The following is a 24,266-nucleotide window of genomic DNA, read 5'->3' on the forward strand; positions in this document are numbered from 1 at the left end:
CGACTGGACCTGAATGGCTTGATCTTGAAGATGAGATGCCTGTAGAAGGGCGTTGTATATGGCCCCGAGTTCCAGAATGTTGATTGTAAGAATGGTTTCCTGACTTGACCATTGTCCTTGGAACTGTTCCCCTTGGGAGATTGCTCCCTAAACCCTGAGGCTATCGTCTGTGGTTAGCAGAATACAGTTTTGAAACCCGAACATTCAGCTCTCGGTCAGGTGAGAAGTCTGAAGCCACCACAGAAGAGAAATTCTGACTTTTGGCGACAGACGTATCCTCTGGTGCATGTGAAGATGCGATTCGGACCACTTGTCCAGCAGATCCAGCTTCTTCCTTGAAACCTTCCGTACTGCAGTGCCCCGTAAGTGGCTACCAACCTTTCCCAGGAGATGAATGCATAGGTGCACTGATATCCGGGTCGGTTTTATAACGTACCGAACCATCGACTGGATCACCAATGCCTTTTCCATTGGAAGGAATACCCACTGTGCCTCCGTATCCAGTATCATTCCCAGGAACGGAAGCCTCAGTGTTGGTTCCTTGTCAGATTTTGGCAGGTTCAGAATCCACCCGTGATCCTGGAGTAATCTCGTTGAGAGGGCAATGTTGGGTAACAACTGCTCCCTGGATGGTGCTTTGATCAGGTGGTCGTCCAGGTACGGTATTATGTTTATGTTCATTCCTTGCTTGCGGAGGAGAAACATCATCTTTGCCATTACCTTGGTAAACACCCTCGGTGGCGTGGAGAGGACAAATGGCAGGGCCTGGAACTGGTAGTGACAGTCCTGTAATGCAAACCTGAGATAAGCCTGATGAGGCGGCCAAATCGGAACAAGAAGGTACGCATTCTTGATGTCCAGAGACACCAGGAATTCCCCTTCCTCCAGACCTGAGATCACCGCTCTCAGAGACTCCACCTTGAATTTGAACAACCGCAAGTACAGGTTCAGTGACTTGTGGTTTAAAATGGGCCTTAGCAAACCATCCGGTTTCAGTACTACAAACAGGTTGGAATAACCACCCTTGTTTTGTAGGTGTAGTGGAACTTAAACAATGACCTGAGTCTGTACCAGTTTTTGAATTGCTGCCTGCAAAGTCAAACCTGACTCTGGAGAAGCTGGTAAGCCGGATATGAAGAATCTGGGAGGTGGGAGTTCCTGAAACTCCAGGCTGTATTCCTGTGCGATAAGATCTTTGACCCAGGGATCTTGGCATGATGTTGCCCATATGTGACTGAAAAAACGTAACCAGGCTCCCACCTGCCTGTCTTCCAGGCAGTGTGGTCCACCGTCATGCTGAAGGCTTTGAGGAAGCAGATCCGGAGGTCTAGTCCTGGGAACCTGCAGCTGTGGGTTTTCTGGGTTTACTTTTACTGCCTCTAAAGGCTGTAGCAGAACTTTTGGATTTGCCTTTAAATTTTGCTGTCCGAAAGGACTGCAGAGTTGGAGCAGCGTAGGTTTTCCTAGCTGGGGTTGCTGCGGAAGGAAGGTATGTAGACTGACCCGCCGTAGCTTTTGATATCCACGTATCCAGTTCATCCCCAAAAAGACACTGCCATGGCAGTGGTGCGTGCATTAAGCAAACCAATTTCCTTTATGGCCTCCACCATAAAGTTACCAGAATCTTGAATATGCTGTAGGAGAAAAATAATGTCCCCCCCCGGGTAAGGAATCTAAGCCATCAATTAGGTTACCTGACCACTCAGCAATTTCCCTAGTGATTCATGCACAAGCAATAGTGGGTCTCTGGGCCTCCCCAGCCGCAATGTATAAAGATTTGAGTGTGGTCTCAATCTTGCGGTCAGCTGCGTCCTTTAAGGACGCTGCCCCCGGAACAGGTAAGACTATCTTACGCGACAACCTAGACACCGATGCATCCACAAACCGGTGGGTTCTCCCATTTTTACCTATCTTCCAGCGGAAACGGAAAGGAAGAAATTAACCCCTTAGGGATTTGATTTTTTGTCAGGGTTTACCCAAGTCCCTTCAAACAGGGCATTCAATTCTTTTGATGCAGGAAAAGTAGCAGAGGATTTATTTTTTGTATTAAAATAAGATTCCTCTTCCACCTCCTCAGCCTTGTCAGGAATGTGCAGGACATTTCTGATGGCCTCTATGAGGCCCTGCGTTCCCTGTGAGGGGGCAGAATCCTCCCACTCGCATCCACCTCACCCTCCCCCGGATTGGATGTATCTGGATCAGTATCATCCTGCATGATCTGGGCCAGAGTACTTGTACAATCTGCAGAGGGAAAATGGCGCTGGTGAGCTGCTGGTTCCGCTCAGTGAGAAGCCCCGCCCCCTTATTGACACGCGACTTCCCGCACTTTATTGAAACTGACCTGAGGTAATTTTTGTGAATAACAGCGGGTTAAAACCCCCGTTATGTCTGTAGTCAGTGGTGGCTCAGCGCACCCCTCAGCAGCGGGACACCTATATGAAAATGTCATTCTGAGCCCCCGGAGCGCAGCCTGTACTCAGAGCTGTGCTCCTACCCTTGTGCCGCCATTCCCGCCGGTGAACTGCTAATCGGGACGCCGGCGCTGTACTCACCACTCTTCAGTTTTCTGGCTGTTAGAGGTTGGCAGCGTGCTGCGGGAGGGTATGCTGCGCCGTGCCTCGCGAATGGCTCCCTCAGGAGCTCAGTGTCCTGTCAGCAGAGAAACGGGACCATTAACTCTGAGGAAGTTGGGCCGTTCTCCCCCCTAAGTCCCACGAAGCAGTCAGGCTGTTGCCAAACAGCCCTGACTGAAAATAACAAATAGAAAAATAAAATGTAGAAAAAACTCTTCAGGAGCTCACCAAAGCGTGACCAGCTCCTCTGGGCACATTTTCTAAAACTGAGTTTGGTAGGAGGGGCATAGAGGGAGGAGCCAGCCCACACTACTAATTTCTTAAAGTGCCCATGGTTCCAAGTGGACCAGTCTATACCCCATGGTACTAATGTCGACCCAGTATCCTCTAGGACGCAAGAGAAAACTACTTCCTGATTTAAATGGGAAACCTTCACTATTTTAGGTTTTAAAGAAGGACATGTACGAAACACTGCCCTATCCTCATGGATGCCTAAAAATGGAGATTCTCAAGATAAAGCTCCCAATTCTGACACCCTTCTAGGCGAAGAGGAAAACCAACTCTTAGCTTCAGCACAATGAAGGAAAACCTTGTTTCCTTTCAGGACCATAGTCCCTGAAAATGGTGGTTCCCCTTGACCGCTCCCCATTCATGAAGACTGGCATCCGTAGTAATCACTATCCAATCCAGGGAAATGAAGCTCCGGCCTTTGTTTTCCATACGAGTCCACCACCTAGGAGACTGTCTTGAACTGTTTTAATAGCTGACGGTTAGATCCTGACTAACTCTTTAGAATTTTTCATTGGAACATTATGGAATGGAATCTCGCATACTTGATAGTTTTTAATGAAAATACCATTTTCCCTAATCGTTTATGCAACACAGAACTAAGGGACTTCAAAGTCCTAACATCCTTATAATTCTGAGTCTTCTCCTGTGTGCCAATGGCTTCCCACATTAGCAGCAGACGGTGTCGCCATTTTGAAAAAGTCATCTGTCCGCATCTCCACCAATAGAATTACTCCTTGCGCTAAGCTGACCTTGGCAACCAATGGGAATATAGGAGACCCTATTTAAATGTGAACTGCCACTCGCCAGTGCAACGTCGCTTCTACAGACATCAATTTGGCTCGGTGGGACTTTACTAATTTCTTTCAGAGCTCTTATTGGTGCTTCCAACCAACTAATGGTTCCCCTTTATCAGTTCCAGCTGAGTCACTGCCGCATTACCGGTTCCAGACCAGATTCTGTTGCATTACCAGACCCATCCTGGCCTCCATAATACGCATTACCGGTTACAGACCAGATATGTTGCTGTGACCTGGATAAATTTATATAGTGTGTTAGTATTAGGGATGTTAGGGACCCATCTAATGAAGTTCACCTGGACGCGGCGGATGGACCCTCAATTTGGCCACATTTGTGCTAACAACTTCACTTATACTCCATGTTAATTGTAAGAGTTTATCAAAATGATTCTATCAGTATTCTTAGTGCTTAGAGTGTGCAGATGCATTTTTCTTTTTTCCGTGTGATGCTAGAAGCCTCAGCATGGTAGCTGCCTCTATTAGAAAGTACTCTAGATACATTTATATAATGTGTTAGTATTAGGGGTGTGAGAGACCTATCTGCAGAAGTTCACCTGGACGTGGTGGATGGGCCTACATTTTTGGCCAAATTTGTGGTAAGAACTTCACTTAGGACATCATTCAATGAGGATTGCAATTGCAAAGCTGCTCGCAGCAGCTTTGCAAATGCAATCCTTAGCCATGCAAATGCATAGCACCTCCTTCCTGCATTTGCGAACTGTACACTGTGATCCCATCGAAGTTCTGCATGACCATCAGTCGCAATGTTCATCTGCGACAGCAGGCTCATCAGCTCCTGATGATGCTGGTAGACGCTTAACCAGCGAAACGCGTTGAGTCAGGTACACCTCTCTATCCTGGATTCATTACCACTCATTTTTACCTTCCGAACTTCCACACCTTGGCACTAATTGGAGGTTTGCTCCAGCATTTGACCAGCAGCACAGCAGTCTATCCGGCATTCCTTCCAGCCACGCATGGAACATTCCTAAGCTGAGACATCTACAAGGGATCTCTGCATACCATCATCCGGTTAACATTACTGCAATTCAGTGACTATCGTGAATCGGAAAAATGTCCTAGCCAAGCTATTGGATTGCCAACATTAATTATTATGAGTGGACAGTGGCAGTGTGGGGGCATATCTGGCACTGGGGGCATATCTGGCACCGGGGGGACGGGGACGTGTATCTGGCACTAGGGGCATATCTGGCACTGGGGGGGACGGGGACATGTATCTGGCACTGGGGGCATATCTGGCACTGGGGAGACGTGTAGCTGGCAGTGTGTGCATATCTGGCACTGGGGGGACGTGTATCTGGCACTGAGGGGACGTGTATCTGGCAGTGAGGGCATATTTGGCACTGGGGGCATATCTGGCACTGGAGAGACGTGTAGCTAGCAGTGGGGGTATATCTGGCATTGGGGGCATATCTGGCACTGGGTGGACATGTGTATCTTACACTGGGGACATATCTGGCACTGGGGAGGTGTATCTTACACTGGGGGCATATCTGGCACTGGGGAGGTGTGTATCTGGCAGTGGGGGCATATCTGGCACTGTGGGGGGCATATGTATCTGGCACTGTGGAGGAATATATGTATCTGGCACTGTGGGGGCGTATATGTATTTGGCACTGTGGGGGCGTATATGTATTTGGCCCTGTGGGGGCGTATATGTATTTGGCACTGTGGGGGCACCCTTTTTTGGTGTTTTTATTTGTATGTGGCACTGTACAACATGACTAAAAATGGGTTATGACACAAGGTCATACTCCTACAAACGTCAAACCGAAAGGTGTGCGCATAAAAATGGGGTGCGGCTTTGTGACAACTATGCCACGCCCCCATTTTTGCTCGAGCGCCTTCGGCGCGTATATGATATGGCTCTTACCCTTGACTACAGATCTTTTCTGGCTCTTTGCCACTGACTGGTTGGCAACCCCTGCGTGACTAGTACACAGCGCCGCTGAAGCCGCTGCCGCACTGACAAATTTATAAATGTATCTTTGGGATAATTTACACCAGGCCTAATTTTTTTTTATTAATAAATATTTTTTAAACAAAAAAAACCTCCATTTAAGATGGCACCATTACTTATGGGCCAGTGCTCTGGACCTGCCCCCAGGCTAAAAGTTGCCAGCCATCCCCTGGGTCTCATGTGGATTGTCAGACACGCAGTCAGTAGCAACTGAGTTTACTTTAGAATGCGGTCTGATTTATGGAGACTGAAATAGAATGCAGCTTGTCATTTAAATAAATTTGCTTTTTGAGGTAACAAGTCAGTTTCGCAAACAATACCTTTGCCTAACATTCTTTCCAAATGTACAGTAAGAAAATCTGAGAGATTTAGTATTCATGTAAAGGCTACAGCCTCTATACTAACCAGTGTTTAATAGAACCATGGAAATACTTACAGTTTGCTTAGTGTTAGGGTTTTCAGACTTGTACTTGATGTAGTCCTGCTTTAGGTGTCCAAGATTGTCAAGAAAAGTTCTTGCATTCTTCATGGCATCCTGCATCTCCTCCTGCTGCAAGCATTCTCTCTCTAGCTGCTTCAACCTGGGTTGTTTTCTAAAAGCAGAAGAAAGAGTACAGAAGAAACGGCAACACTCCTTAGCTGGCCGAAATAGGCTTTCCTTCTCAATTCTTAAATCATAGAAAGTGACTGTTATGTCGATGCAATCTTTAATTCTTTCTTGGAAAGCTCAACAGAATCTTAAGTCATTCTCTATAGAGATCCTTGTTTTGCAGCATCTTTTCTGCATGAACGTTATGGTAGATGACTTGCAGGTATTACCCAGACAGGATATCATTACTAATTAGCAGTGTTATCATTTAATGGAACTGTGCTCCTGGTGGTCACAATAAGATTTCAACAAATAATGTCTCAAATATAAATAAAAAAACATTGCTGCAGCAAGAAAGAAAAGCTGTAGAAAATACTATGAATGCAATGTTCCCAATTACGGGGGGTCTAATCATGAAGCAGTGAAAAGAATGGAGAAGTGAGCCGTTGGAGAAGTTGCCCACGACAACCAATCAGCATTGAAGTATTATTTATGAAGTGCAAATAAAATTATACGTAGTAGCTGATTGGTTGCCATGGGCAACTTTTCCACAGGCTCGCTTCTCCACTCTTTTCACTGCTTTGTGAATAGACCTCTACATCAAGTTTCCAAGTAATGTCCATTTTAGTTTTCCTAAAGTCATACACACAAGTGAAACAGACAGCCCTATCTTTTTTACTACTTTGCATTATACTGCCAGTTGCTGCTTTATGAGCCATTTGACTAACGCATAACGATGACTGCCTCACCCATTTCCCCAATGAGTTTTTTTGGGGTCTTTTGCTTTTTTTTTTTCAATTTGCAAACTTTAATTTCCTTTCTACTTTGTACTAAACAAAACATATTATTCAACCTGTGGATTTGTAGATCATTTGAATCGTTATACAGGAAGTATAAATAATTGTTTGTAGTTGGTGTGTGGAGACTGCCGTGTGCTTAATGACATTATTAATTTGTGTTTGTGGCCAGGAAGCCTAAGCGTGCAGCTCATATGGCCACTACTGCATAAACGGTCATGTTGCTGTGTCATCAAAAGGAAAATACTGGTGCTATGTACTTCATGTGGCCTGCGTGTGTCATCGTGCTGTATGTACATTTTAATACCTGTTGCAGCTGACTGTGGCCACAGAACGAGGAAGTGTTATAATGCTATTTATCCTGTTATATTTAATGCACTGAGCACTGTTGTATATTTGTAGAACCGTATGTTTCAATGTATGACCTGAGCACTTTTAGAAACGTATTTTAGTACATTGGATTTATAAGGCTTTTACCATTTGGAGACAGATTGTCTCGGGACACTATCACACAGTTAGTCCTACATTAATGACCGTTAATGCAAAGCCCTTTCTTTGGAATGCAAAACAGGGGTCTCCTGTGTGTCTGTGTGAAAAATGTAGCGAGCACAAGACAGCAGGTTACTTGGGGAAAAGTAGTTTTGTTTTTTTCTCTAGCATCCATAAGGGATATTGGGGGACTCTAGTACGATGGGGTATAGACGGGGTCCAAAAGAGCCAGTGCACTTTAAATTTCTTCAACTGGGTGTGCTAGCTCCTCCCCTCTATGCCCCCTCCCACAGGCAGTTTAGAAAAAGTGCCCTCAGGAGAGGATGCACACTTTGCAAGCTCCAGAGTTTTCTTCAGTTTCTTTTTAAATCGTTGTTATTTTTGGTATGCTGTTTGGGCAACATCATACCTGCACCGTGGGAGTTAGGGGTGGTGGTGGTGGGGGGGCGGTCACCGGCCTTGCGAGGTGTCAGAGCCGCTTCCCCGCTGCAGGACCACCGTCCTGAGAGGTTGTTGTACAGCAGGGCACTGCGCCTTTGCGGTCACAACTGCAGCACGCTGCACACCCCTAACGATAGCCTGAAGGTAACATCAGTGGTGAGTACAAACTGGGGGCCCCGCTAGGGGGGTCCCCCTGGTTTATGGTGCAGCAGAACGCGGAATACTGGACCCGTTATAGCCCCCCTGTGTACACTCGCAGTCCGGGTACAACTAGCACTTGTGTGATGTTTTCTACTCATGGGGAGACTTTTGACGGTAAAAATATAGATGAAACTCCAGCGCCATTACAGGGGTGGAGCGTACTCAGAGCGGGACAAGCGGCATTTTGGCGCCTTCCTCTGCTTACAGCTGCAGCAGCAGGCGCACAGCTCCTCCAGATACTCATTAAAACTGGTACAGGGGTGTAGTAAAGGGGGAGAGCCGCTATGGTACACAAATATGTGTCCTGAAAAGTACAAAACACTGGTGATTCACCGTTGTCATATCAGTTTGCAGCCTCACTGGCGCTGTTTAGCTTGGGTGTGCTGGTCTCATCTCTGTCTCCCTCTCACATACAGTAAGGGCAGGCTTGCTATCATTACTTGTCTGTGTAAGTAAGTGTTGTTACTGTGAACATGGTAAAACACCAATTATGCAGTGTATGTCACGCCAGATTCTCTCCTCCTACGTCTGGTTCATTGTCATCTGAACAATGTAGCCAGTTCTCACAGCTCAGTGAGGGGACTGGGAAGGGGGGGGGGGGGGGGGGGGGGGTCAGGAGCCTTCCTGGCTAGGTGCCATTAAAAACATGTCAAATATGTCATCTCAGGGCTGAAAAAAAACTCAACAATTGCAGCAGACTGTTGTAGACCTGGCTGCAAGGGCAGAGCAGCCCCCCTTCTCTAATTCAGGTTCACAAAAACGTGGGTTGCCTGCTTTACTCTCAGATTCAGATGAGGAAATACTGGAAGAAGGGGAGGAATTGGAACCTATTACTGGGGATTTCCCTTCTGCACCGGGTATTGAACCTCATATTCTGGCTATACGGGACGTGTTAAAACTCCCTCTAGAGGGAGCATCACAGCACTCGTTTTTCTTCACATAGAACAACCCCAGTGTCACTTTCCCTGATTCTGCACAGTTAGATGACCTATTTAAGTTAGCCTGGAAAAATCCAGATTAAAAAAAAAAAAAAAAAAAAAGATTTTAAATTACCTACCGGTAAATCCTTTTCTCGTAGTCCGTAGCTGGGGTCCACATTAGTACCATGGGGTATAGACGGGTCCGCTAGGAGCCACTGGAACTTTAAGAGTTTGAGAGTGTGGGCTGGCTCCTCCCACTATGCCCCTCCTACCAGACTCAGTCTAGAAACTGTGCCAGAGGAAACAGACAACTTCGAGAGAAGGATTTTGCACAGATAGTGGAGAGATTCACACCAGCTCACAGATACAATGCAAACCAAGCTAACTAGCTTGAAACATCAGCAACGGCTGAATATTACTTAACCAAGTAACAAAACAGTACTAAACCAAGAACTAAGCAGTAGTGAACAAAGTAACCACTGCAGGATCACAAAGCGCTGGGCGGGCGCCCAGCATCCTCTACGAACTACGAGAAAAGGAATTACCGGTAGGTAAATAAAATGAGTTTTATGGTAAGAACTTACCGTTGTTAAAACTCTTTCTGCGAGGTACACTGGGCTCCACAAGGATGGACAATGGGGTGTAGAGTAGGATCTTGATCCGAGGCACCAACAGGCTCAAAGCTTTGACTATTCCCAGAATGCACAGCGCCACCTCCTCTATAACCCCGCCTCCCTACACAGGAGCTCAGTTTTTAGTTAACCAGCCCAATGCAGTAGCAGGAAAACAGACGACAACGGTTAGTAGCCACATACACCACACTCTCACGACAAGAGAAGTGTCAGCGGCTAATGCCATACCAACCCGAAGAAGCTAAGTGCGTCAGGATGGGCGCCTTGTGGAGCCTTGTACCTCGCAGAAAGTTTTAACAACAGTAAGTTCTTACCATAAAACTCGTTTTCTGCTGCGGGGTACACTGGGCTCCACAAGGATGGACAATGGGGATGTCCTAAAGCAGTTCCTTATGGGAGGGGACGCACTGTAGCGGGCACAAGAACCCGGCGTCCAAAGGAAGCATCCTGGGAAGCGGCAGTATCGAAGGCATAGATCCTTATGAACGTGTTCCCGGAGGACCACGAAGCTGCCTTGCACAATTGGTCAAGGGTCGCACCTCGTTGGGCCGCCCAAGAAAGTCCAACAGACCGAGTAGAATGGGCCGTAATGTGAGCAGGAGCTGACAGACCAGCCTTCACATAAGCATGTGCAATCACCATTCTAATCCACCTGGCCAGGGTCTGCTTGTGAGCAGGCCAGCCACGTTTGTGAAATCCAAACAAAACAAAGAGAGAAACAGATTTTCGAATAGAAGCAGTTCTCTTCACATAGATACGGAGAGCCTGTACCACATCCAAAGACCACTCTTTGGAAGACAACTCGGGAGAATTAAAGGCCGGAACCACAATCTCCTGATTAAGGTGGAAAGAAGAAGACACCACCTTCGGTAAATAACCGGGACGAGTCCGAAGTACCGCCCGGTCACGGTTATAAATCAGATATGGGGAACTACAGGAAAGGGTCCCCAAATCCGACACTCTTCTAGCAGAGGCAATAGCCAGCAAGAACACCACCTTAAGGGAAAGCCACTTAAGATCAGCTGAACCAAGGGGTTCAAACAGAGGCTCCTGCAACGCCTCCCAAAACCATCGATAAGTCCCAAGGAGCCACAGGCGGGACATATGGAGGTTGGATACGCAACACACCCTGAGTGAAAGTATGAACATCAGGTAAAGTCGCAATTTTTCTCTGAAACCACACCGACAAGGCAGAAATATGAACCTTGAGGGAGGTTAGACGCAGGCCTAAATCCAGGCCCTGTTGCAGAAAAGCCAAAAGTTTGGCTGTACTAAACTTGGAAGCGTCATAATTGTTAGATGCGCACCAAACAAAGTAGGAATGCCAGACCCTATGGTAAATCCGTCCAGAAGCCGGTTTCCGGGCCCGCAACATAGTTTTAATGACCTCTTCAGAAAAACCCTTAACCCTCAAGACGGAAGCTTCAAGAGCCACGCCGTCAAAGACAGCCGGGCTAGGTCCTGGTAGACACAGGGGACCTGTAAAAGGAGGTCTGGGCGTTGTGGAAGTAGAATTGGACGCTCTGACGATAGGCCCTGCAGGTCTGAGAACCAGTGCCGTCTGGGCCACGCTGGAGCTATGAGAAGCAGATTTCCTTTTTCTTGCTTGAACTTCGGAATTACCCTGGGCAGGAGTGACACCGGAGGGAACACCTACGGCAGCCGAAACCTCCACGGCACTGCCAGCGCATCCACGAATGCTCCTTGAGGATCCCTTGTCCTTGCTCCGAAGAGCGGAACCTTGTGGTTGTGTCGAGATGCCATCAGATCTACATCTGGAAGACCCCACTTTTCCACTAGGAGTTGAAACACTTCTGGATGGAGGCCTCACTCGCCGGCATGCACGTCCTGACGACTGAGAAAGTCCGCTTCCCAATTCAGGACTCCCAAAATGAATATTGCCGATATGGCCGGTAGATGGCGTTCCGCCCAACGTAGAATCCGTGAGACTTCCTTCTTTGCCAAACGGCTTCGAGTGCCGCCTTGATGATTTATGTAAGCCACTGTGGTGGCGTTGTCCGAATGTACTTGAACAGGACGGTTCTGAATTAAATGCTGGGCCAGGTTCAATGCATTGAAGACTGCCTGCAATTCCAGAATATTGATCGAGAGGAGAGATTCCTCCTTGGTCCACCGACCCTGAAGGGAGTGTTGCTCCAGCACCGCGCCCCAACCTCTTAGACTGGCATCTGTCATCAACAGGACCCAGTTGGATATCCAGAAGGGACGGCCCCTGCGCAATTGTTGGTCCTGGAGCCACCAGAGCAGCGACAGACGGACCTCCGGAGTCAATGAGATCATTTGAGACCTGATCCGGTGAGGCAGGCCGTCCCACTGGGCTAGAATCAGCCTCTGGAGGGGGCGAAAATGGAATTGAGCATACTCCACCATATCGAATGCTGACACCATGAGGCCCAGCACCTGCATAGCCGAATGTATCGACACTTGCGGACGAGAAAGGAAGCAACGAATCCTGTCCTGAAGCTTCAGGACCTTCTCCTGACACAAGAACAACCTCTGGTTGTGAGTGTCCAATAGCGCTCCCAGATGCACCATGGTCTGAGCAGGGATCAGGGAGGATTTCTTCCAGTTGATGAGCCACCCGTGGGCTTGTAGAAACCGGACCGTCATATCCAGATGACATAGGAGAAGTTCCGGGGAATTTGCCAGGATTAACAAGTCGTCCAGATACGGCAGTATCCTGACCCCTTGACGGCGGAGTACCACCGTCATCACCGCCATTACTTTGGTGAAGACTCGCGGAGCCATTGTTAAACCAAAAGGTAACGCCGAAACTGGCAATGGAGGTTGCCAATAGCGAACCTCAGGTATTGCTGATGTGACGCTGCTACAGGACTATGCAGGTAAGCATCCTGTATGTCCAGGGAGACCATGTAGTCCCCAGGTTCCAAGGCCAGAACTATAGAGCGAAGGGTTTCCATAGCTCCACAGGAACCAGAGTTCCATGACTTCCAGCCAGCGGTACTTGCCCATTTGCTTACCCGGGAGAGCTCGGGTACAGGTTTCAGACTTTGCCGGTCTATATCTCCGGTACTGTTGGACCAAATCACCCCAAAACTGGCCAACATATAGAGGGGATACTCATCTACTAGTGTGCCAAATTGGGTGTAAATAGCTCCACAGGAACCGGAGATCCAGGACTTCCAGCCAGCGGTGTTTTCCCATTGTATCTTCCGTTCCTGGGGTGCCCATGCATACAGAAGAGTCTCTTCTCTATCACCCCACCAAGTTTCAAAATTTTGGGGTACATGGTCCGGAAGCGGAGCAGTGTCCCCCGAAGCCTAGCACCCCCATTTTTGACCCCAGAGACTAGAAATTTCATATTGGGGTACAGAATCGCTGGGGCTACCTGTGCCCCATTGGGGGTCTAAGCTCTAAAATGGATCGGGACCCCCCAAAACTTGGACCAAAGTGTTCTGAAGCGACCAGACCCCTATGTACCGAGGGTAGCTCAGAATCTCCTCTCCAAAACATATCTCAGATTTTTGATGAAAAATCAGGGGGCCGAGCAATCGGACCCCCCTAAAAAAAAGTCACACGGATTATCTTGCCCCCCAAGTATGCTTTTGGGGATAGGCTCGTTAGAAAGAGCATAGTCTCTTGAACAAAACATATATTTCGGAATTTTTATATACCACTTAGATCGGGAGATATCGGGGTTCAAGTGGACCCCAAAATCTCCATTGACTTAGAATGGGGCGGTTGCCGATTGGGGCACCGGCTTTCAACCGGTGTAGCTCCGGTTCCGTGGGGTGTCGGTACTTGAGATTTGGTGTGCCCGTAGAGGAGATCCAGGGCTACAAAACGTATATCTCCGATAGTTGATTGACCCTCTGGAACCGGAGATACAACCGGCTAAAGTTGACCCAAATTCCCATAGACTATAATGGGACCTGTAAATTCCCGCCTGAACCCCGATATCTCAGCCGCCTTTGGACTCACATGCTCGGGTAGGATCTCATAAATTAGAGGGGACTCTCAGCTATCAGGGGGTACCAGTTTTAATGTATCTATCCGGGAACCGGAGATATGACCGTTCAAAGTCGACCCCCCGTCCAAAGTCCAAAAAATGACTAAGTCCACACTTTTTCAGCCTGACTTCCAAGTTGCGGTTTGACCGCGTTGCTCCCCCTTGCACCCCAAAATTATGCGGGAGGGGGGGGGGGCTCTTTGGAAAGAGTGGATCCTGAGGATTCAGGAACCGGTGAAACCTAGTTTCTAGCCTGTCCAGAACCAGAGTTATTCTGGATCAAAGACGGAGAACCGCCGTTCAAACATGACCCGGACTTTCAAACTGTCTAGCTCCAGTTCCATAGTCGGTGAAAGCCACGTTCCCCCTCTACAAAACAAATATCTCCATTTTTTTTATACCGTTCTTGGAACCGGAGATATACCGGCTCAAACTCGCCCAAAACGCTCCCATTGACTTATGAGGCGGTATTTTGACTGCTCGACCGGGCATAACTCTGGATCCCGGGCAACTACAAACTTGGTTCTGAGTTCTCATGAAAGCTGAGATATTCAGCTTTCCAACGGTACCGGAACCAAGTTTTTACCTGCCCGGGAACCGAAGTTTGATCCCAGAAACTGGGCGCAATCCATACAAGCGCTATCATTTCCCCAACTGAAATCCTTGGGAAAAGAGTGTGGCGGTAAGTTTAAAGGGGTATATCTCTGGTTCTGTTGGACCGAATCACCCCAAATTTGGCCCAGTAATAGAGGGGATACTCATCTACTATGTACCAAATCTCATAAATTTAGATATTCTGGATCCGGAGTTCCATGACTTCCAGGCATCGGTACTTGGTCATTGACTTACCCAGGCTCTGACGGTTACAGGTTTTGGACTTTGCTGGTCTATATCTCCGGTTCTGTTGGACCCAATGACCCCAAATTTGGCCCAGATATAGAGGGGGTACTCTGCTAACAGTGTACAAAGTCCCATACATTTAGCTTTTCTGGACCCGGAGATCCATGACTTCCAGGCACCGGTACTTGGTCACTTGCTTACCAAGGCTCAGACCAGATAAAGTCATCACGGGTGACCGGACGGTTGACCTAGCTCCATACCTCCAAAACACCCCAAAATTGGTGGAGATGATACCAGGATCAGGCTCCATAAGTGGTCAAAATTTGGGGTAAATCGGCCCCCAGGAAGGGAACCAGCCCCACTCCCCCAAAAAATGGACTATTAAGTTCCCCCCCCCCACCGACTGGTCCCCCTCCCCGGATTCAAAGCCCACCATCCACCGCCTGGAAGTTGTTGAGGCGCTGATTTCATTGCACTAAGACTTGTTTCGGTACAAGTTCCCAGAAACACCGACTCATGGCCACAAATATCCTGGTTCCCTACCTGGGCATGACCAAATATGAGCCCACCGGGAAATGTGGAGTATTAAGCCCCCCCCCCCCCCCCCCGACTGGTTCCCTCCCCGGATTCAAAGCCAATTATACCCCGCACGGAGCTTGTTGAGGCGCTCCCTTTCATTGCACTAAGTCTTGTTTCGGTACAAGTTCCCAGAGCACCGACTTGGGGCCACAAATATCCTGGTTCCCTACCTGGACATGATTAAAAATGGGCCCACCGGGAAATATGGAGTATTAAGCCCCCCCCCCCGACTGGTTCCCTCCCCGGATTCAAAGCCAATTATACCCCGCATGGAGCTTGTTGAGGCTCTCCTTTCATTGCACTAAGTCTTGTTTCGGTACAAGTTCCCAGAGCACCGACTTGGGGCCACAAATATCCTGGTTCCCTACCTGGGATTCACCAAAACAGCACCCACCGGGACCGGGGGGCCTCTTTGAATCCAGGGACCCTTCCATACACCCTGGATCCAAAACATCACTTCCACCGGTGGGTGCCATTAGGGGGGCAAATATTTTTTCTTTCTGGAGCCCTTTTTGGAGAGTACTTTAATGACAACGGCGCTGGTTGCAGCTCATTTCTGGTTCTCTAAACGGGAGCAAATATTTCAACTTTGGGTCAAAATATCTCCGGTTCTGTTGGACCCAATGACCCCACAATTGGAACACATATAGAGGTGATATTCAGCTACTACTGTACCAAATTTGGGGTAAATGGCTCGACAGGAACCGGAGATCCATGACTTCCAGACAGCGGTACTTGGCCATTGACTTACCCGGGAGAGCCCCGGTAAAAGTTGAGGGATGTACCGGTCAATATCTCCCATTCTGTTGGACCCAATGGCCCCAAATATAGAGGGGATACTCTGCTACTACTGTACCAAATTGGGTGTAAATAGCTCCACGGGAACCGGAGATCCATGACTTCCAGCCAGCGGTGTTTTCCCATTGACTTACCCGGGGCTCTCCCGCAGGAGGAAAAGTCAAGTGGGGTCCACTTCTTGAGCTATATCTTCCGGAGCCTAGTACCCCCATTTTTGACCCCAGAGACTGGAAATTTCGTATTGGGGTACAGAATCGCTGGGGCTACCTGTGCCCCATTGGGGTCTAAGCTCTAAAGTGGATCGGAACCCCCAAAACTTGGACCAAAGTGCTCTGAAGCGTCCAGAGGTCATGACCTTTGACCCCCGACCTCTATGTACCGAGGGTAGCTCAGAATCTCCTCTCCAAAAACGAATATCTCGGATTTTTGATGAAAAATCAGGGGACCGAGCAATCGGACCCCCCTAAAAAAAAAAAGTCACACTGATTATTTAGCCCCCCAAGTATGCTATTTGGGGATAGGCTCGTTGGAAAGAGCATAGTCTCCTGAACAAAACGTATATTTCGGAATTTTTATAGACCCCTTAGATCGGGAGATATCGGGGTTCAAGTGGACCCCAAAACGCCCATTGACTTTGAATGGGGTTATCGCCGTTAGGGGCACCGGCTTTCAACCGGTGTAGCTCCGGTTCCTTGGGGTGCTAATAAGAGCAAATTGGTGGGTAAGTAGAAGAGAACCAGGGCTACAAAAGTGTATCTCTGAATTTTTATAGAGCCCCTGGTTCCGGAGATATCGGGGTCCAAAGGGCCCCCCGAAATCCCATTGACTTGCATGGAGCCCCGAACCAGGTAGGTTTTGGACCTTCAACCGGCTGTAGCTCCGGAACAGTGGGGTCTATAAAAAATCCGAAATATACGTTTTGTAGCCCTGGTTCTCTAGCTTCAGGAAAGGTAAGTCACTTGTTTGTGGAGTGCACAGTTCCGGAACTGTGATCCCCAAAATCAGAAAAAACCCAGCAGACGTATGGCGAAAGCAACTTTAAGACTTCATTTTTTGGCGGATTGGGGGCTCTCCCCGGCTTTGCACCCCAATATCTCCGGAACCACGCACTCCACCCACTCATGGCTGGTACCCCCTTGTAGCCAACACCCCTGGGCTTAATATTCAGATTTTTCATTCCGGAGATATGGGACTTCCAGAGACCGGGTGTTCCGGATTCGACAACCCGAGCTCAGACGGATACAAGTTTCGGACTTTGTGGGTCTATATCTCCGGTTCTGCTGGGCCGAATGACCCCCAATTTAAACCACTTATAGAGGTGATACCCATCTAAATTGGGTGTAAATAGCTCCACAGGAACCGGAGATCCAGGACATCCAGCCAGCGGTACTTGCCCACTTGCTTACCCAGGAGAGTCCGGGTACAGGTTCCTGATTTTGCCGGTCTATATCTCCGGTTCTGTTGGACCAAATTACCACAAAATTGGCCCATCTACTAGTGTACCAAATTGGGTGTAAATAGCTCCAAAGGAACCGGAGATCCAGTACTTCCAGCCAGAGCCGGCTCTACCCAATATGATGCCCTAGGCAAGATTTTGGCTGGTGCCCCCTAGCACCAACGCTAGTTCCGCCTCTGACCCTGCACCCCTTTCCCAGCACCATCACCCCTCACCCATTGCAGTCCTTATTTTGGTTTTCCCTCACTCTGAAATTTAAATAAGAACAGTGTGCACATTCGGCGCACAGCCCAAAAAGGTATGTGTTCTTGCCGGGAAGGGGCATGGCCACACAATAGTTCCCCCAATTCAAATTATGCCACATAGTACTGCAACTTTGTTTGCAATTTATCATGCAATAGTGTCCCTCATTCACATTACATCACACAGTAGTACCACTTTACCTTATATACTCCTCTCGGTAGTGCCCCTCATTCACATACATCATACTGAATTGCTCCTTATTCACATTACACCACACCATATTGCTCTTTATTCTCATTACACCACGCCATATTGCTCCTTATTCACATTACGCCACACCATATTGCTCTTTATTCACATTAGACCACACAGTAGTGCCCTTTCTATACGTTACGCCACACAGTAGAGCACCTTATACACATAATGCCAAACATTAGTAATGCATTTATACACATACCACACAGTAATTCCCCTTACACATACGACACACATTATTAATGTCCTTATGAACATAATGCGCCTTACACATTATGCCAACCCTTATTAATGCCCTTATACACCTAATGTCACTTACACATATGCCGCACATTATTAATGCCCTTATACAGATAACGACACACAATGTTCCTTACACATATGCCGCACGTAATTAGTGCCCTTATACACATAATGACACACATAGTGCCCCTTACACATGTCACACATTATTAATGCCCTTATACACATAATGACACACATAGTGCCCTTTACCCATTTGCTGCACATTATTAATGCATTTATACACATGAAATGCATAATGAACCTTACACATATGCTGAACACTATTGCACAACCAACGCACTCACACAGCACTCACATGGCCGCTAACACTGTGACCTCTGCCTCTGCTTGGATACAGATGTGTCCTCATAAATCTTGCCTCCATACACCATGCAGCAGGAGATGCCTGGCGCGAGTCAACTGGTAGCTCTGATAACGTTGGGTGCCTATTTGTGATGAAAATGCATCTTTTTTGCATTGCTATGTGGCTAGGATGCACAAGCAGCAATTGCTTAGGGCACCTGGTATGCCTAGGTGCATAAGCAGCTTCTCCTGATTAAAATGATATGCGGCATGCCTATATACTGTGTGTGGCTGTGGCTGTATCTGCATACGAAATGCTACACACAGAATATGGGTATGCCGCATATCATTTTAATCAGCAGGAGCTGCTTATGCCCCTTGGCAGACCAGATGCCCTAGGCAATTGCCTAGTTTGCCTATGACTAGGGCCGGCTCTGCTTCCAGCCAGCGGTGTTTCCCCATTGACTTACCCGGGGCTCTCCCGCAGGAGATCAAGTCAAGTGGGGTCCACTTCTGGAGCTATAACTGCCGTTCCTGGGGTGCCAGTCACCCCAAATTTGGCAGGCATACAGAAGAGACTTCTCTATCACCCCACCACTTTTCTAAATTTTGGGGTGCATTCTCCATAAGCTTACCCGGGATTGCCGGGGTGCAGGTCCATGACTTTGCCGGTCTATATCTCAGGTACACCTGGAATGAATAAGCCAAAAATTGGCACAAATATAAAGGGGTTACTCATCTACTAGTGTACCAAATTGGTGTAATTAGCTCCACAGGAACCGGAAATACATGACTTCCAGCCAGCGGTGTTTCCAGGCATCTGAAGTGTTTTTCAACCATTCCTGGGTATACCCTAGAAGCGGCCCCCCACCCTGGGATCCCCCAGAGGGAGGCCCGCCCCGTCATGCGGCAGGCTTATCGGCCTTGGAAGCTGGCTGACGGGCCGCCCAGGCTCTTTTCGGCTTACCAGGTTTGGAAGTGCGGGCCTGCTTGTTGTACGCCTGACCTTTTGCTTTACCTGAAGGATGAAAGGGGCGAAAGAAAGTACCTTTGGCCTTTGAAACAGAAGGAGCGGTACTTGGCAGACAGGTAGTTTTCACAATAGCCTAGTCAGCCACTATCTTATTTAAGTCCTCCCCAAACAGAATATCTCCCTTGAAAGGGAGTACCTCCAGGGTTTTTCTAGAGTCCAGATACACAGACCAGGATCTCAGCCACAATATCCGGCGAGCCAGGACTGACGTAGTAGAGGCCTTGGCTGCTAGGATACCGGCATCAGAAGCCGCCTCTTTAATATAGCGAGAAGCTGTGACAATATATGACAAGCATTGTCTAGCATGGTCATAGGAGATTTCAGCTTCTAACTCCAAGGCCCATGCTTCAATAGCCTCTGCAGCCCATGTTGCTGCAATAGTGGGCCTTTGTGCAGCACCCGTGAGGGTGTAAATCGCTTTAAGACAACCCTCGACACGTTTATCCGTAGGCTCTTTTAGAGACGTGACGGTAGTGACAGGCAGAGCTGAGGAAACTACCATCCTAGCCACATGTGAGTCTACTGGAGGAGGCGTTTCCCAATTCTTAGACAGCTCTGGCGCGAGGGGATAGCGAGCCAGCATCTTCTTTTGAGGCACACACTTCGTACCCGGGTTTTCCCAGGGTTCCTGACGTATATCCACTAGGTGATCAGAGTGAGGTAAAACTTGTTTAACCACCTTCTGACGCTTGAACCTATCAGATTTCTTAGGAGGTACGGATGGCTCGGGATCATCCGTAATCTTTAGAATTAATTTAATAGCCTCCAAAAGATCAGGAACATCCACATGTGAACTACCCTCCCCATCAGCCGTATCGGAGTCAGAACCTGTGGGGTCAGTGTAAGTGCCGTCTTCATCAGACGAGGTGTCAGTGACAGCAGTGGATTGTGAGGAGACAAGCGCTCGCTTAGAGGACCCCTTGGACTTAGGCGAGCGTTGGTCAGACTTTTTGGTAGTCAGGGACTGGTTCAACTTCTTCAATTGAGCAGATAAATCGTCCGCCCATGGCGGGTTAGCTGCAGGGACCACATACGGTTGTACCGGCATTGGGGGTCCCATAGGGGGTGTTAGTTTATGAACTAGCGTATGCAGAAGCGTGGAAAAAGCGGCCCAAGGTGGGTCATTACGTGCCTCCGTTGCCACAGTCCCACTGGGGGGGCAAGGAGCCCCCAGAACCAGAGCCCACAGCTGTTATATTCCCCTCATAGGGATCTGTGACGTCAGCAACACCGGCAGTGTGTTCAGCCCCAGAACCGTTACCCTCAGAAGCAGACATGATATAACTTGCAGTATCAGGTAACACAGTACAATTAGGATAAAAGAACAGGGATGACCCGGCACTGGTCTCAGTGTAAATGGGATAGCAATTATAATGAACAAACCAGAATTCGGACAATTAGGATACATTTTCTTTACATTATCAAATCTCTGTCCAGTATGGTGGTGCGCCCAGAGCCAGAAAGAACATATGTCAGCAAAGGAAGAAAAAAAGGATGGCTCTTGTGTGGGCGCACTCTTAATTAGTTGAAATAGAGTTCAAATAGTTTTAATTATGCATGGTAGTAAATAAAATATAACTTTTAATGGATATACATTAAAAAGAGTGTCTCATGATTACCCATTGGGCAAAATAGGATCCAACAACTAAATGTGATTTAAAATGCATATTAAATAGAAAAGTTTTTTTAGAACAGAAATGGTTGTAAAAAATGAGGGAATGTTCTGGTCCTGTCTCACAAGATGTGATAAGAAAGGATGTAGACACTTTGCTATTCTACATCCATTTCTGCCTGACTAGTACAGAAAATCTGTATTGTTGAGACCAGATTATGGTCAATTATCAAATCTGAAAAAGCTGGACAGGTCCGGCAATGGATAGTGAGACATTACCCACTTCCCACCAGTCACCAACCAAAAGCACTGTGTGGTTTGTTTCAAAATGAGAACTCAGAGGGTCTTAAATCATTGTGTTAACAGAGTATGCATACAAGGGGTAGAGATAATATAAAGAAAAGATGAGATCAAGTGGTGATACTGCTGTTGGTGTCAAATAACGCACATCGCATGGATAAAAAGTCTGCTACACTGTGTATTCCCTGTAGACCCTCTGAGTTCTCATTTTGAAACAAACCACACAGTGCTTTTGGTTGGTGACTGGTGGGAAGTGGGTAATGTCTCACTATCCATTGCCGGACCTGTCCAGCTTTTTCAGATTTGATAATTTACCATAATCTGGTCTCAACAATACAGATTTTCTGTACTGGTCAGGCAGAAACGGACGTAGAATAGCAAAGTGTCTACATCCTTTCTTATCACATCTTGTGAAACAGGACCAGAAAATTCCCTCATTTTTTACAACCATTTCTGTTCTAAAAAAAACTTTTTTATTTAATATGCATTTTAAATCACATTTAGTTGTTGGATCCTATTTTGCCCAATGGGTAATCATGAGACACTCTTTTTAATGTATATCCATTAAAAGTTATATTTTATTTACTACCATGCAGAATTAAAACTATTTGAACTATATTTCAACTAATTAAGAGTGCGCCCACACAAGAGCCATCTTTTTTTCTTCCTTTGCTGAAACACAGTACAATTGGCAGCAGCACAATACCTCTTACCCAAACCCCTGCGCAGTGTAGTCAGCACTAGCAGAGGCAAAGGAGAGATATTGTGACTAAATCACAGAGAAAAATACGTATTAAAGTATATCTTTGTGAAAATCCTATATCAATATAAAACCTGACGCACCAAGCCCCCTCAGGTTATAGAATATAGGGATAACAGGTTGAGTGAAAGACACGAAATGGACACCACTCTGCTATCTAATGCACACACAGATAGTCACAGTTTGTACAATGCAGAGGTTATTACGGACAATAATACTGCACTGGAGTAGCTTATATATATAGCTATATAACAATAGATATAACAGTACACAGTAAGAACTGGATGTATATCACAGGGTAATTGTACTAGAAAACCCTGACTAAATGCACTCTTTCTTAACTATCACTGTCTAAAAAGGCAGGTAGAATACTTAAGTGTCATGTAAAGTCACAGCGCTGACAACCAGGCGGCTTTACACAGGAGGATTTGCCCAAGCAGTCACAGGAACAGTGAAGCTGAGGGATAATGGCGCCCAGACACTGACAGGGAGTGAGGGAGAGACAGATATGCAGCTCCAGGGCGGGAACATTTGCGGGAAATGGCGCCCTGGGGCTTCAGGTCTAAGCCTTATCCCCCTGCTGGCAAAACCACCGGGTACTGTGGGCTCTTATTAAACTGGTTTAGAGAGAAAACCTGACCTGCGCCCATGCCCTGGTGATCTAGTGGGATCGCCTGTACTGCCACAGTGTCCACCGCCAGCGCACGCGGCCCGCCTCCCACTGACCGCGCCGGATCGCGATAAAGACCGGGTCCCGCAAGCGGGACCCACTCACCACCTCCCGAAGCGCGGCCACGCGATCCCGGAGAGCCCCCGTCGTGTGTGCCTGACGTGAAGAAAACTGGAGCCTCCTGCTGTAGTTACCCGGCAACCAGGGCTCGGGAGTGTACAGCGCCGCTGGGGAAAGCTGGAGCTGCAGCAGTGAATGTCTTCTGACATTTACCACCGCTGCTGCCCTTGAAGTCTTCACTTTTTCTTCATAAAAAAGCTCTTCTTAGGGCTGCCTGGAGCAGCCCCTCTTTTAAAGTGCCTGCTTACTGCAGCACCAACTACAAAACTGAGCTCCCGTGCAGGGAGGCGGGGTTATAGAGGAGGCGGCGCTGTGCATTCTGGGAACAGTCAAAGCTTTGAGCCTGTTGGTGCCTCGGATCAAGATCCTACTCTACACCCCGTTGTCCATCCTTGTGGAGCCCAGTGTACCCCGCAGCAGAAAATCCTATTTTCTCTTACGTCCTCTAGGCTGCTGGGGTCCACATTAGTACCATTGGGATGTACCAAAGCTTCCAGAACGGGAGGGAGAGCACGGAGGATCATGCAGAACTGCCCCCCCTCACAGCTCCGCACCTTGTGCTGCTGAGCCCCGGAGCGCAGTTAGTACTGCGCTCCCTACCCTGATGCCCCCATCTTCACACCGGCCCCCCCGCTTGCTAGGTCGGTGACTCACTCGCCACTAATCTTCAGTTCTGTAAAAGGGGTGGCGGCATGCTGCTGGGGTGAGTGATCCCCTGTGGCGGGGAACGATCTATCCCCTCAGGAACTCAGTGTTCTGTCAGCGGAGATAGTGGCTCAGACCCCTCAGGGCGGACACTACTCCCCACCATAGTCCCTCGATGCAGGGAGGCTGTTGCCAGCAGCCTCCCTGTGCCTAACTCTAAAAAAAATAAAAAAAAATAATAGGACTAAAAGAACTCCTATGGAGCTCCCCTAGCTGTGACCGGCTCCTCCGGGCACATTTTCTAAATGGAGTCTGGTAGGAGGGGCATAGAGGGAAGAGCCAGCCCACACTCTCAAACTCTTAAAGTGCCAGTGGCTCCTAGTGGACCCGTCTATACCCCATGGTACTAATGTGGACCCCAGCATCCTCTAGGACGTAAGAGAAACCAAGCTAACCAGCTTGAAACAATTTAGCAACGGCTGAACAATATTACTTAACCAAGTAACAACGCAGTTCTTAACTAAGTAACAAATGCAGGAAAACAAATTGCTGGGCAGGCGCCCAGCATCCTCCACGGACTACAAGAAAACAATTTACCGGTAGGTAATTAAAATCCTCTTACGTCCTAGAGGATGCTGGGGTCCACATTAGTACCATAAGGATGT

General features: G+C 47.9%; 1 protein-coding gene across 3 annotated transcripts in view; it reads right to left on the bottom strand.

Moving 5' to 3' along the window:
- The window catches only part of CENPU (centromere protein U), a 213,461-nt gene that overhangs the window by 13,842 nt on the left and 175,353 nt on the right, over nucleotides 1-24,266 (bottom strand). For all 3 annotated transcript variants that reach the window (XM_063920726.1, XM_063920727.1, XM_063920728.1), the window contains one exon: nucleotides 6,079-6,235. In XM_063920726.1, the coding sequence (XP_063776796.1) occupies nucleotides 6,079-6,235 (157 nt within the window). The remainder of the gene's footprint in view (nucleotides 1-6,078; nucleotides 6,236-24,266) is intronic.

The sequence above is a fragment of the Pseudophryne corroboree genome, chromosome 1, assembly GCF_028390025.1.
Source record: "Pseudophryne corroboree isolate aPseCor3 chromosome 1, aPseCor3.hap2, whole genome shotgun sequence".
In the NCBI taxonomy this organism is placed as follows: Eukaryota; Metazoa; Chordata; class Amphibia; order Anura; family Myobatrachidae; genus Pseudophryne; species Pseudophryne corroboree.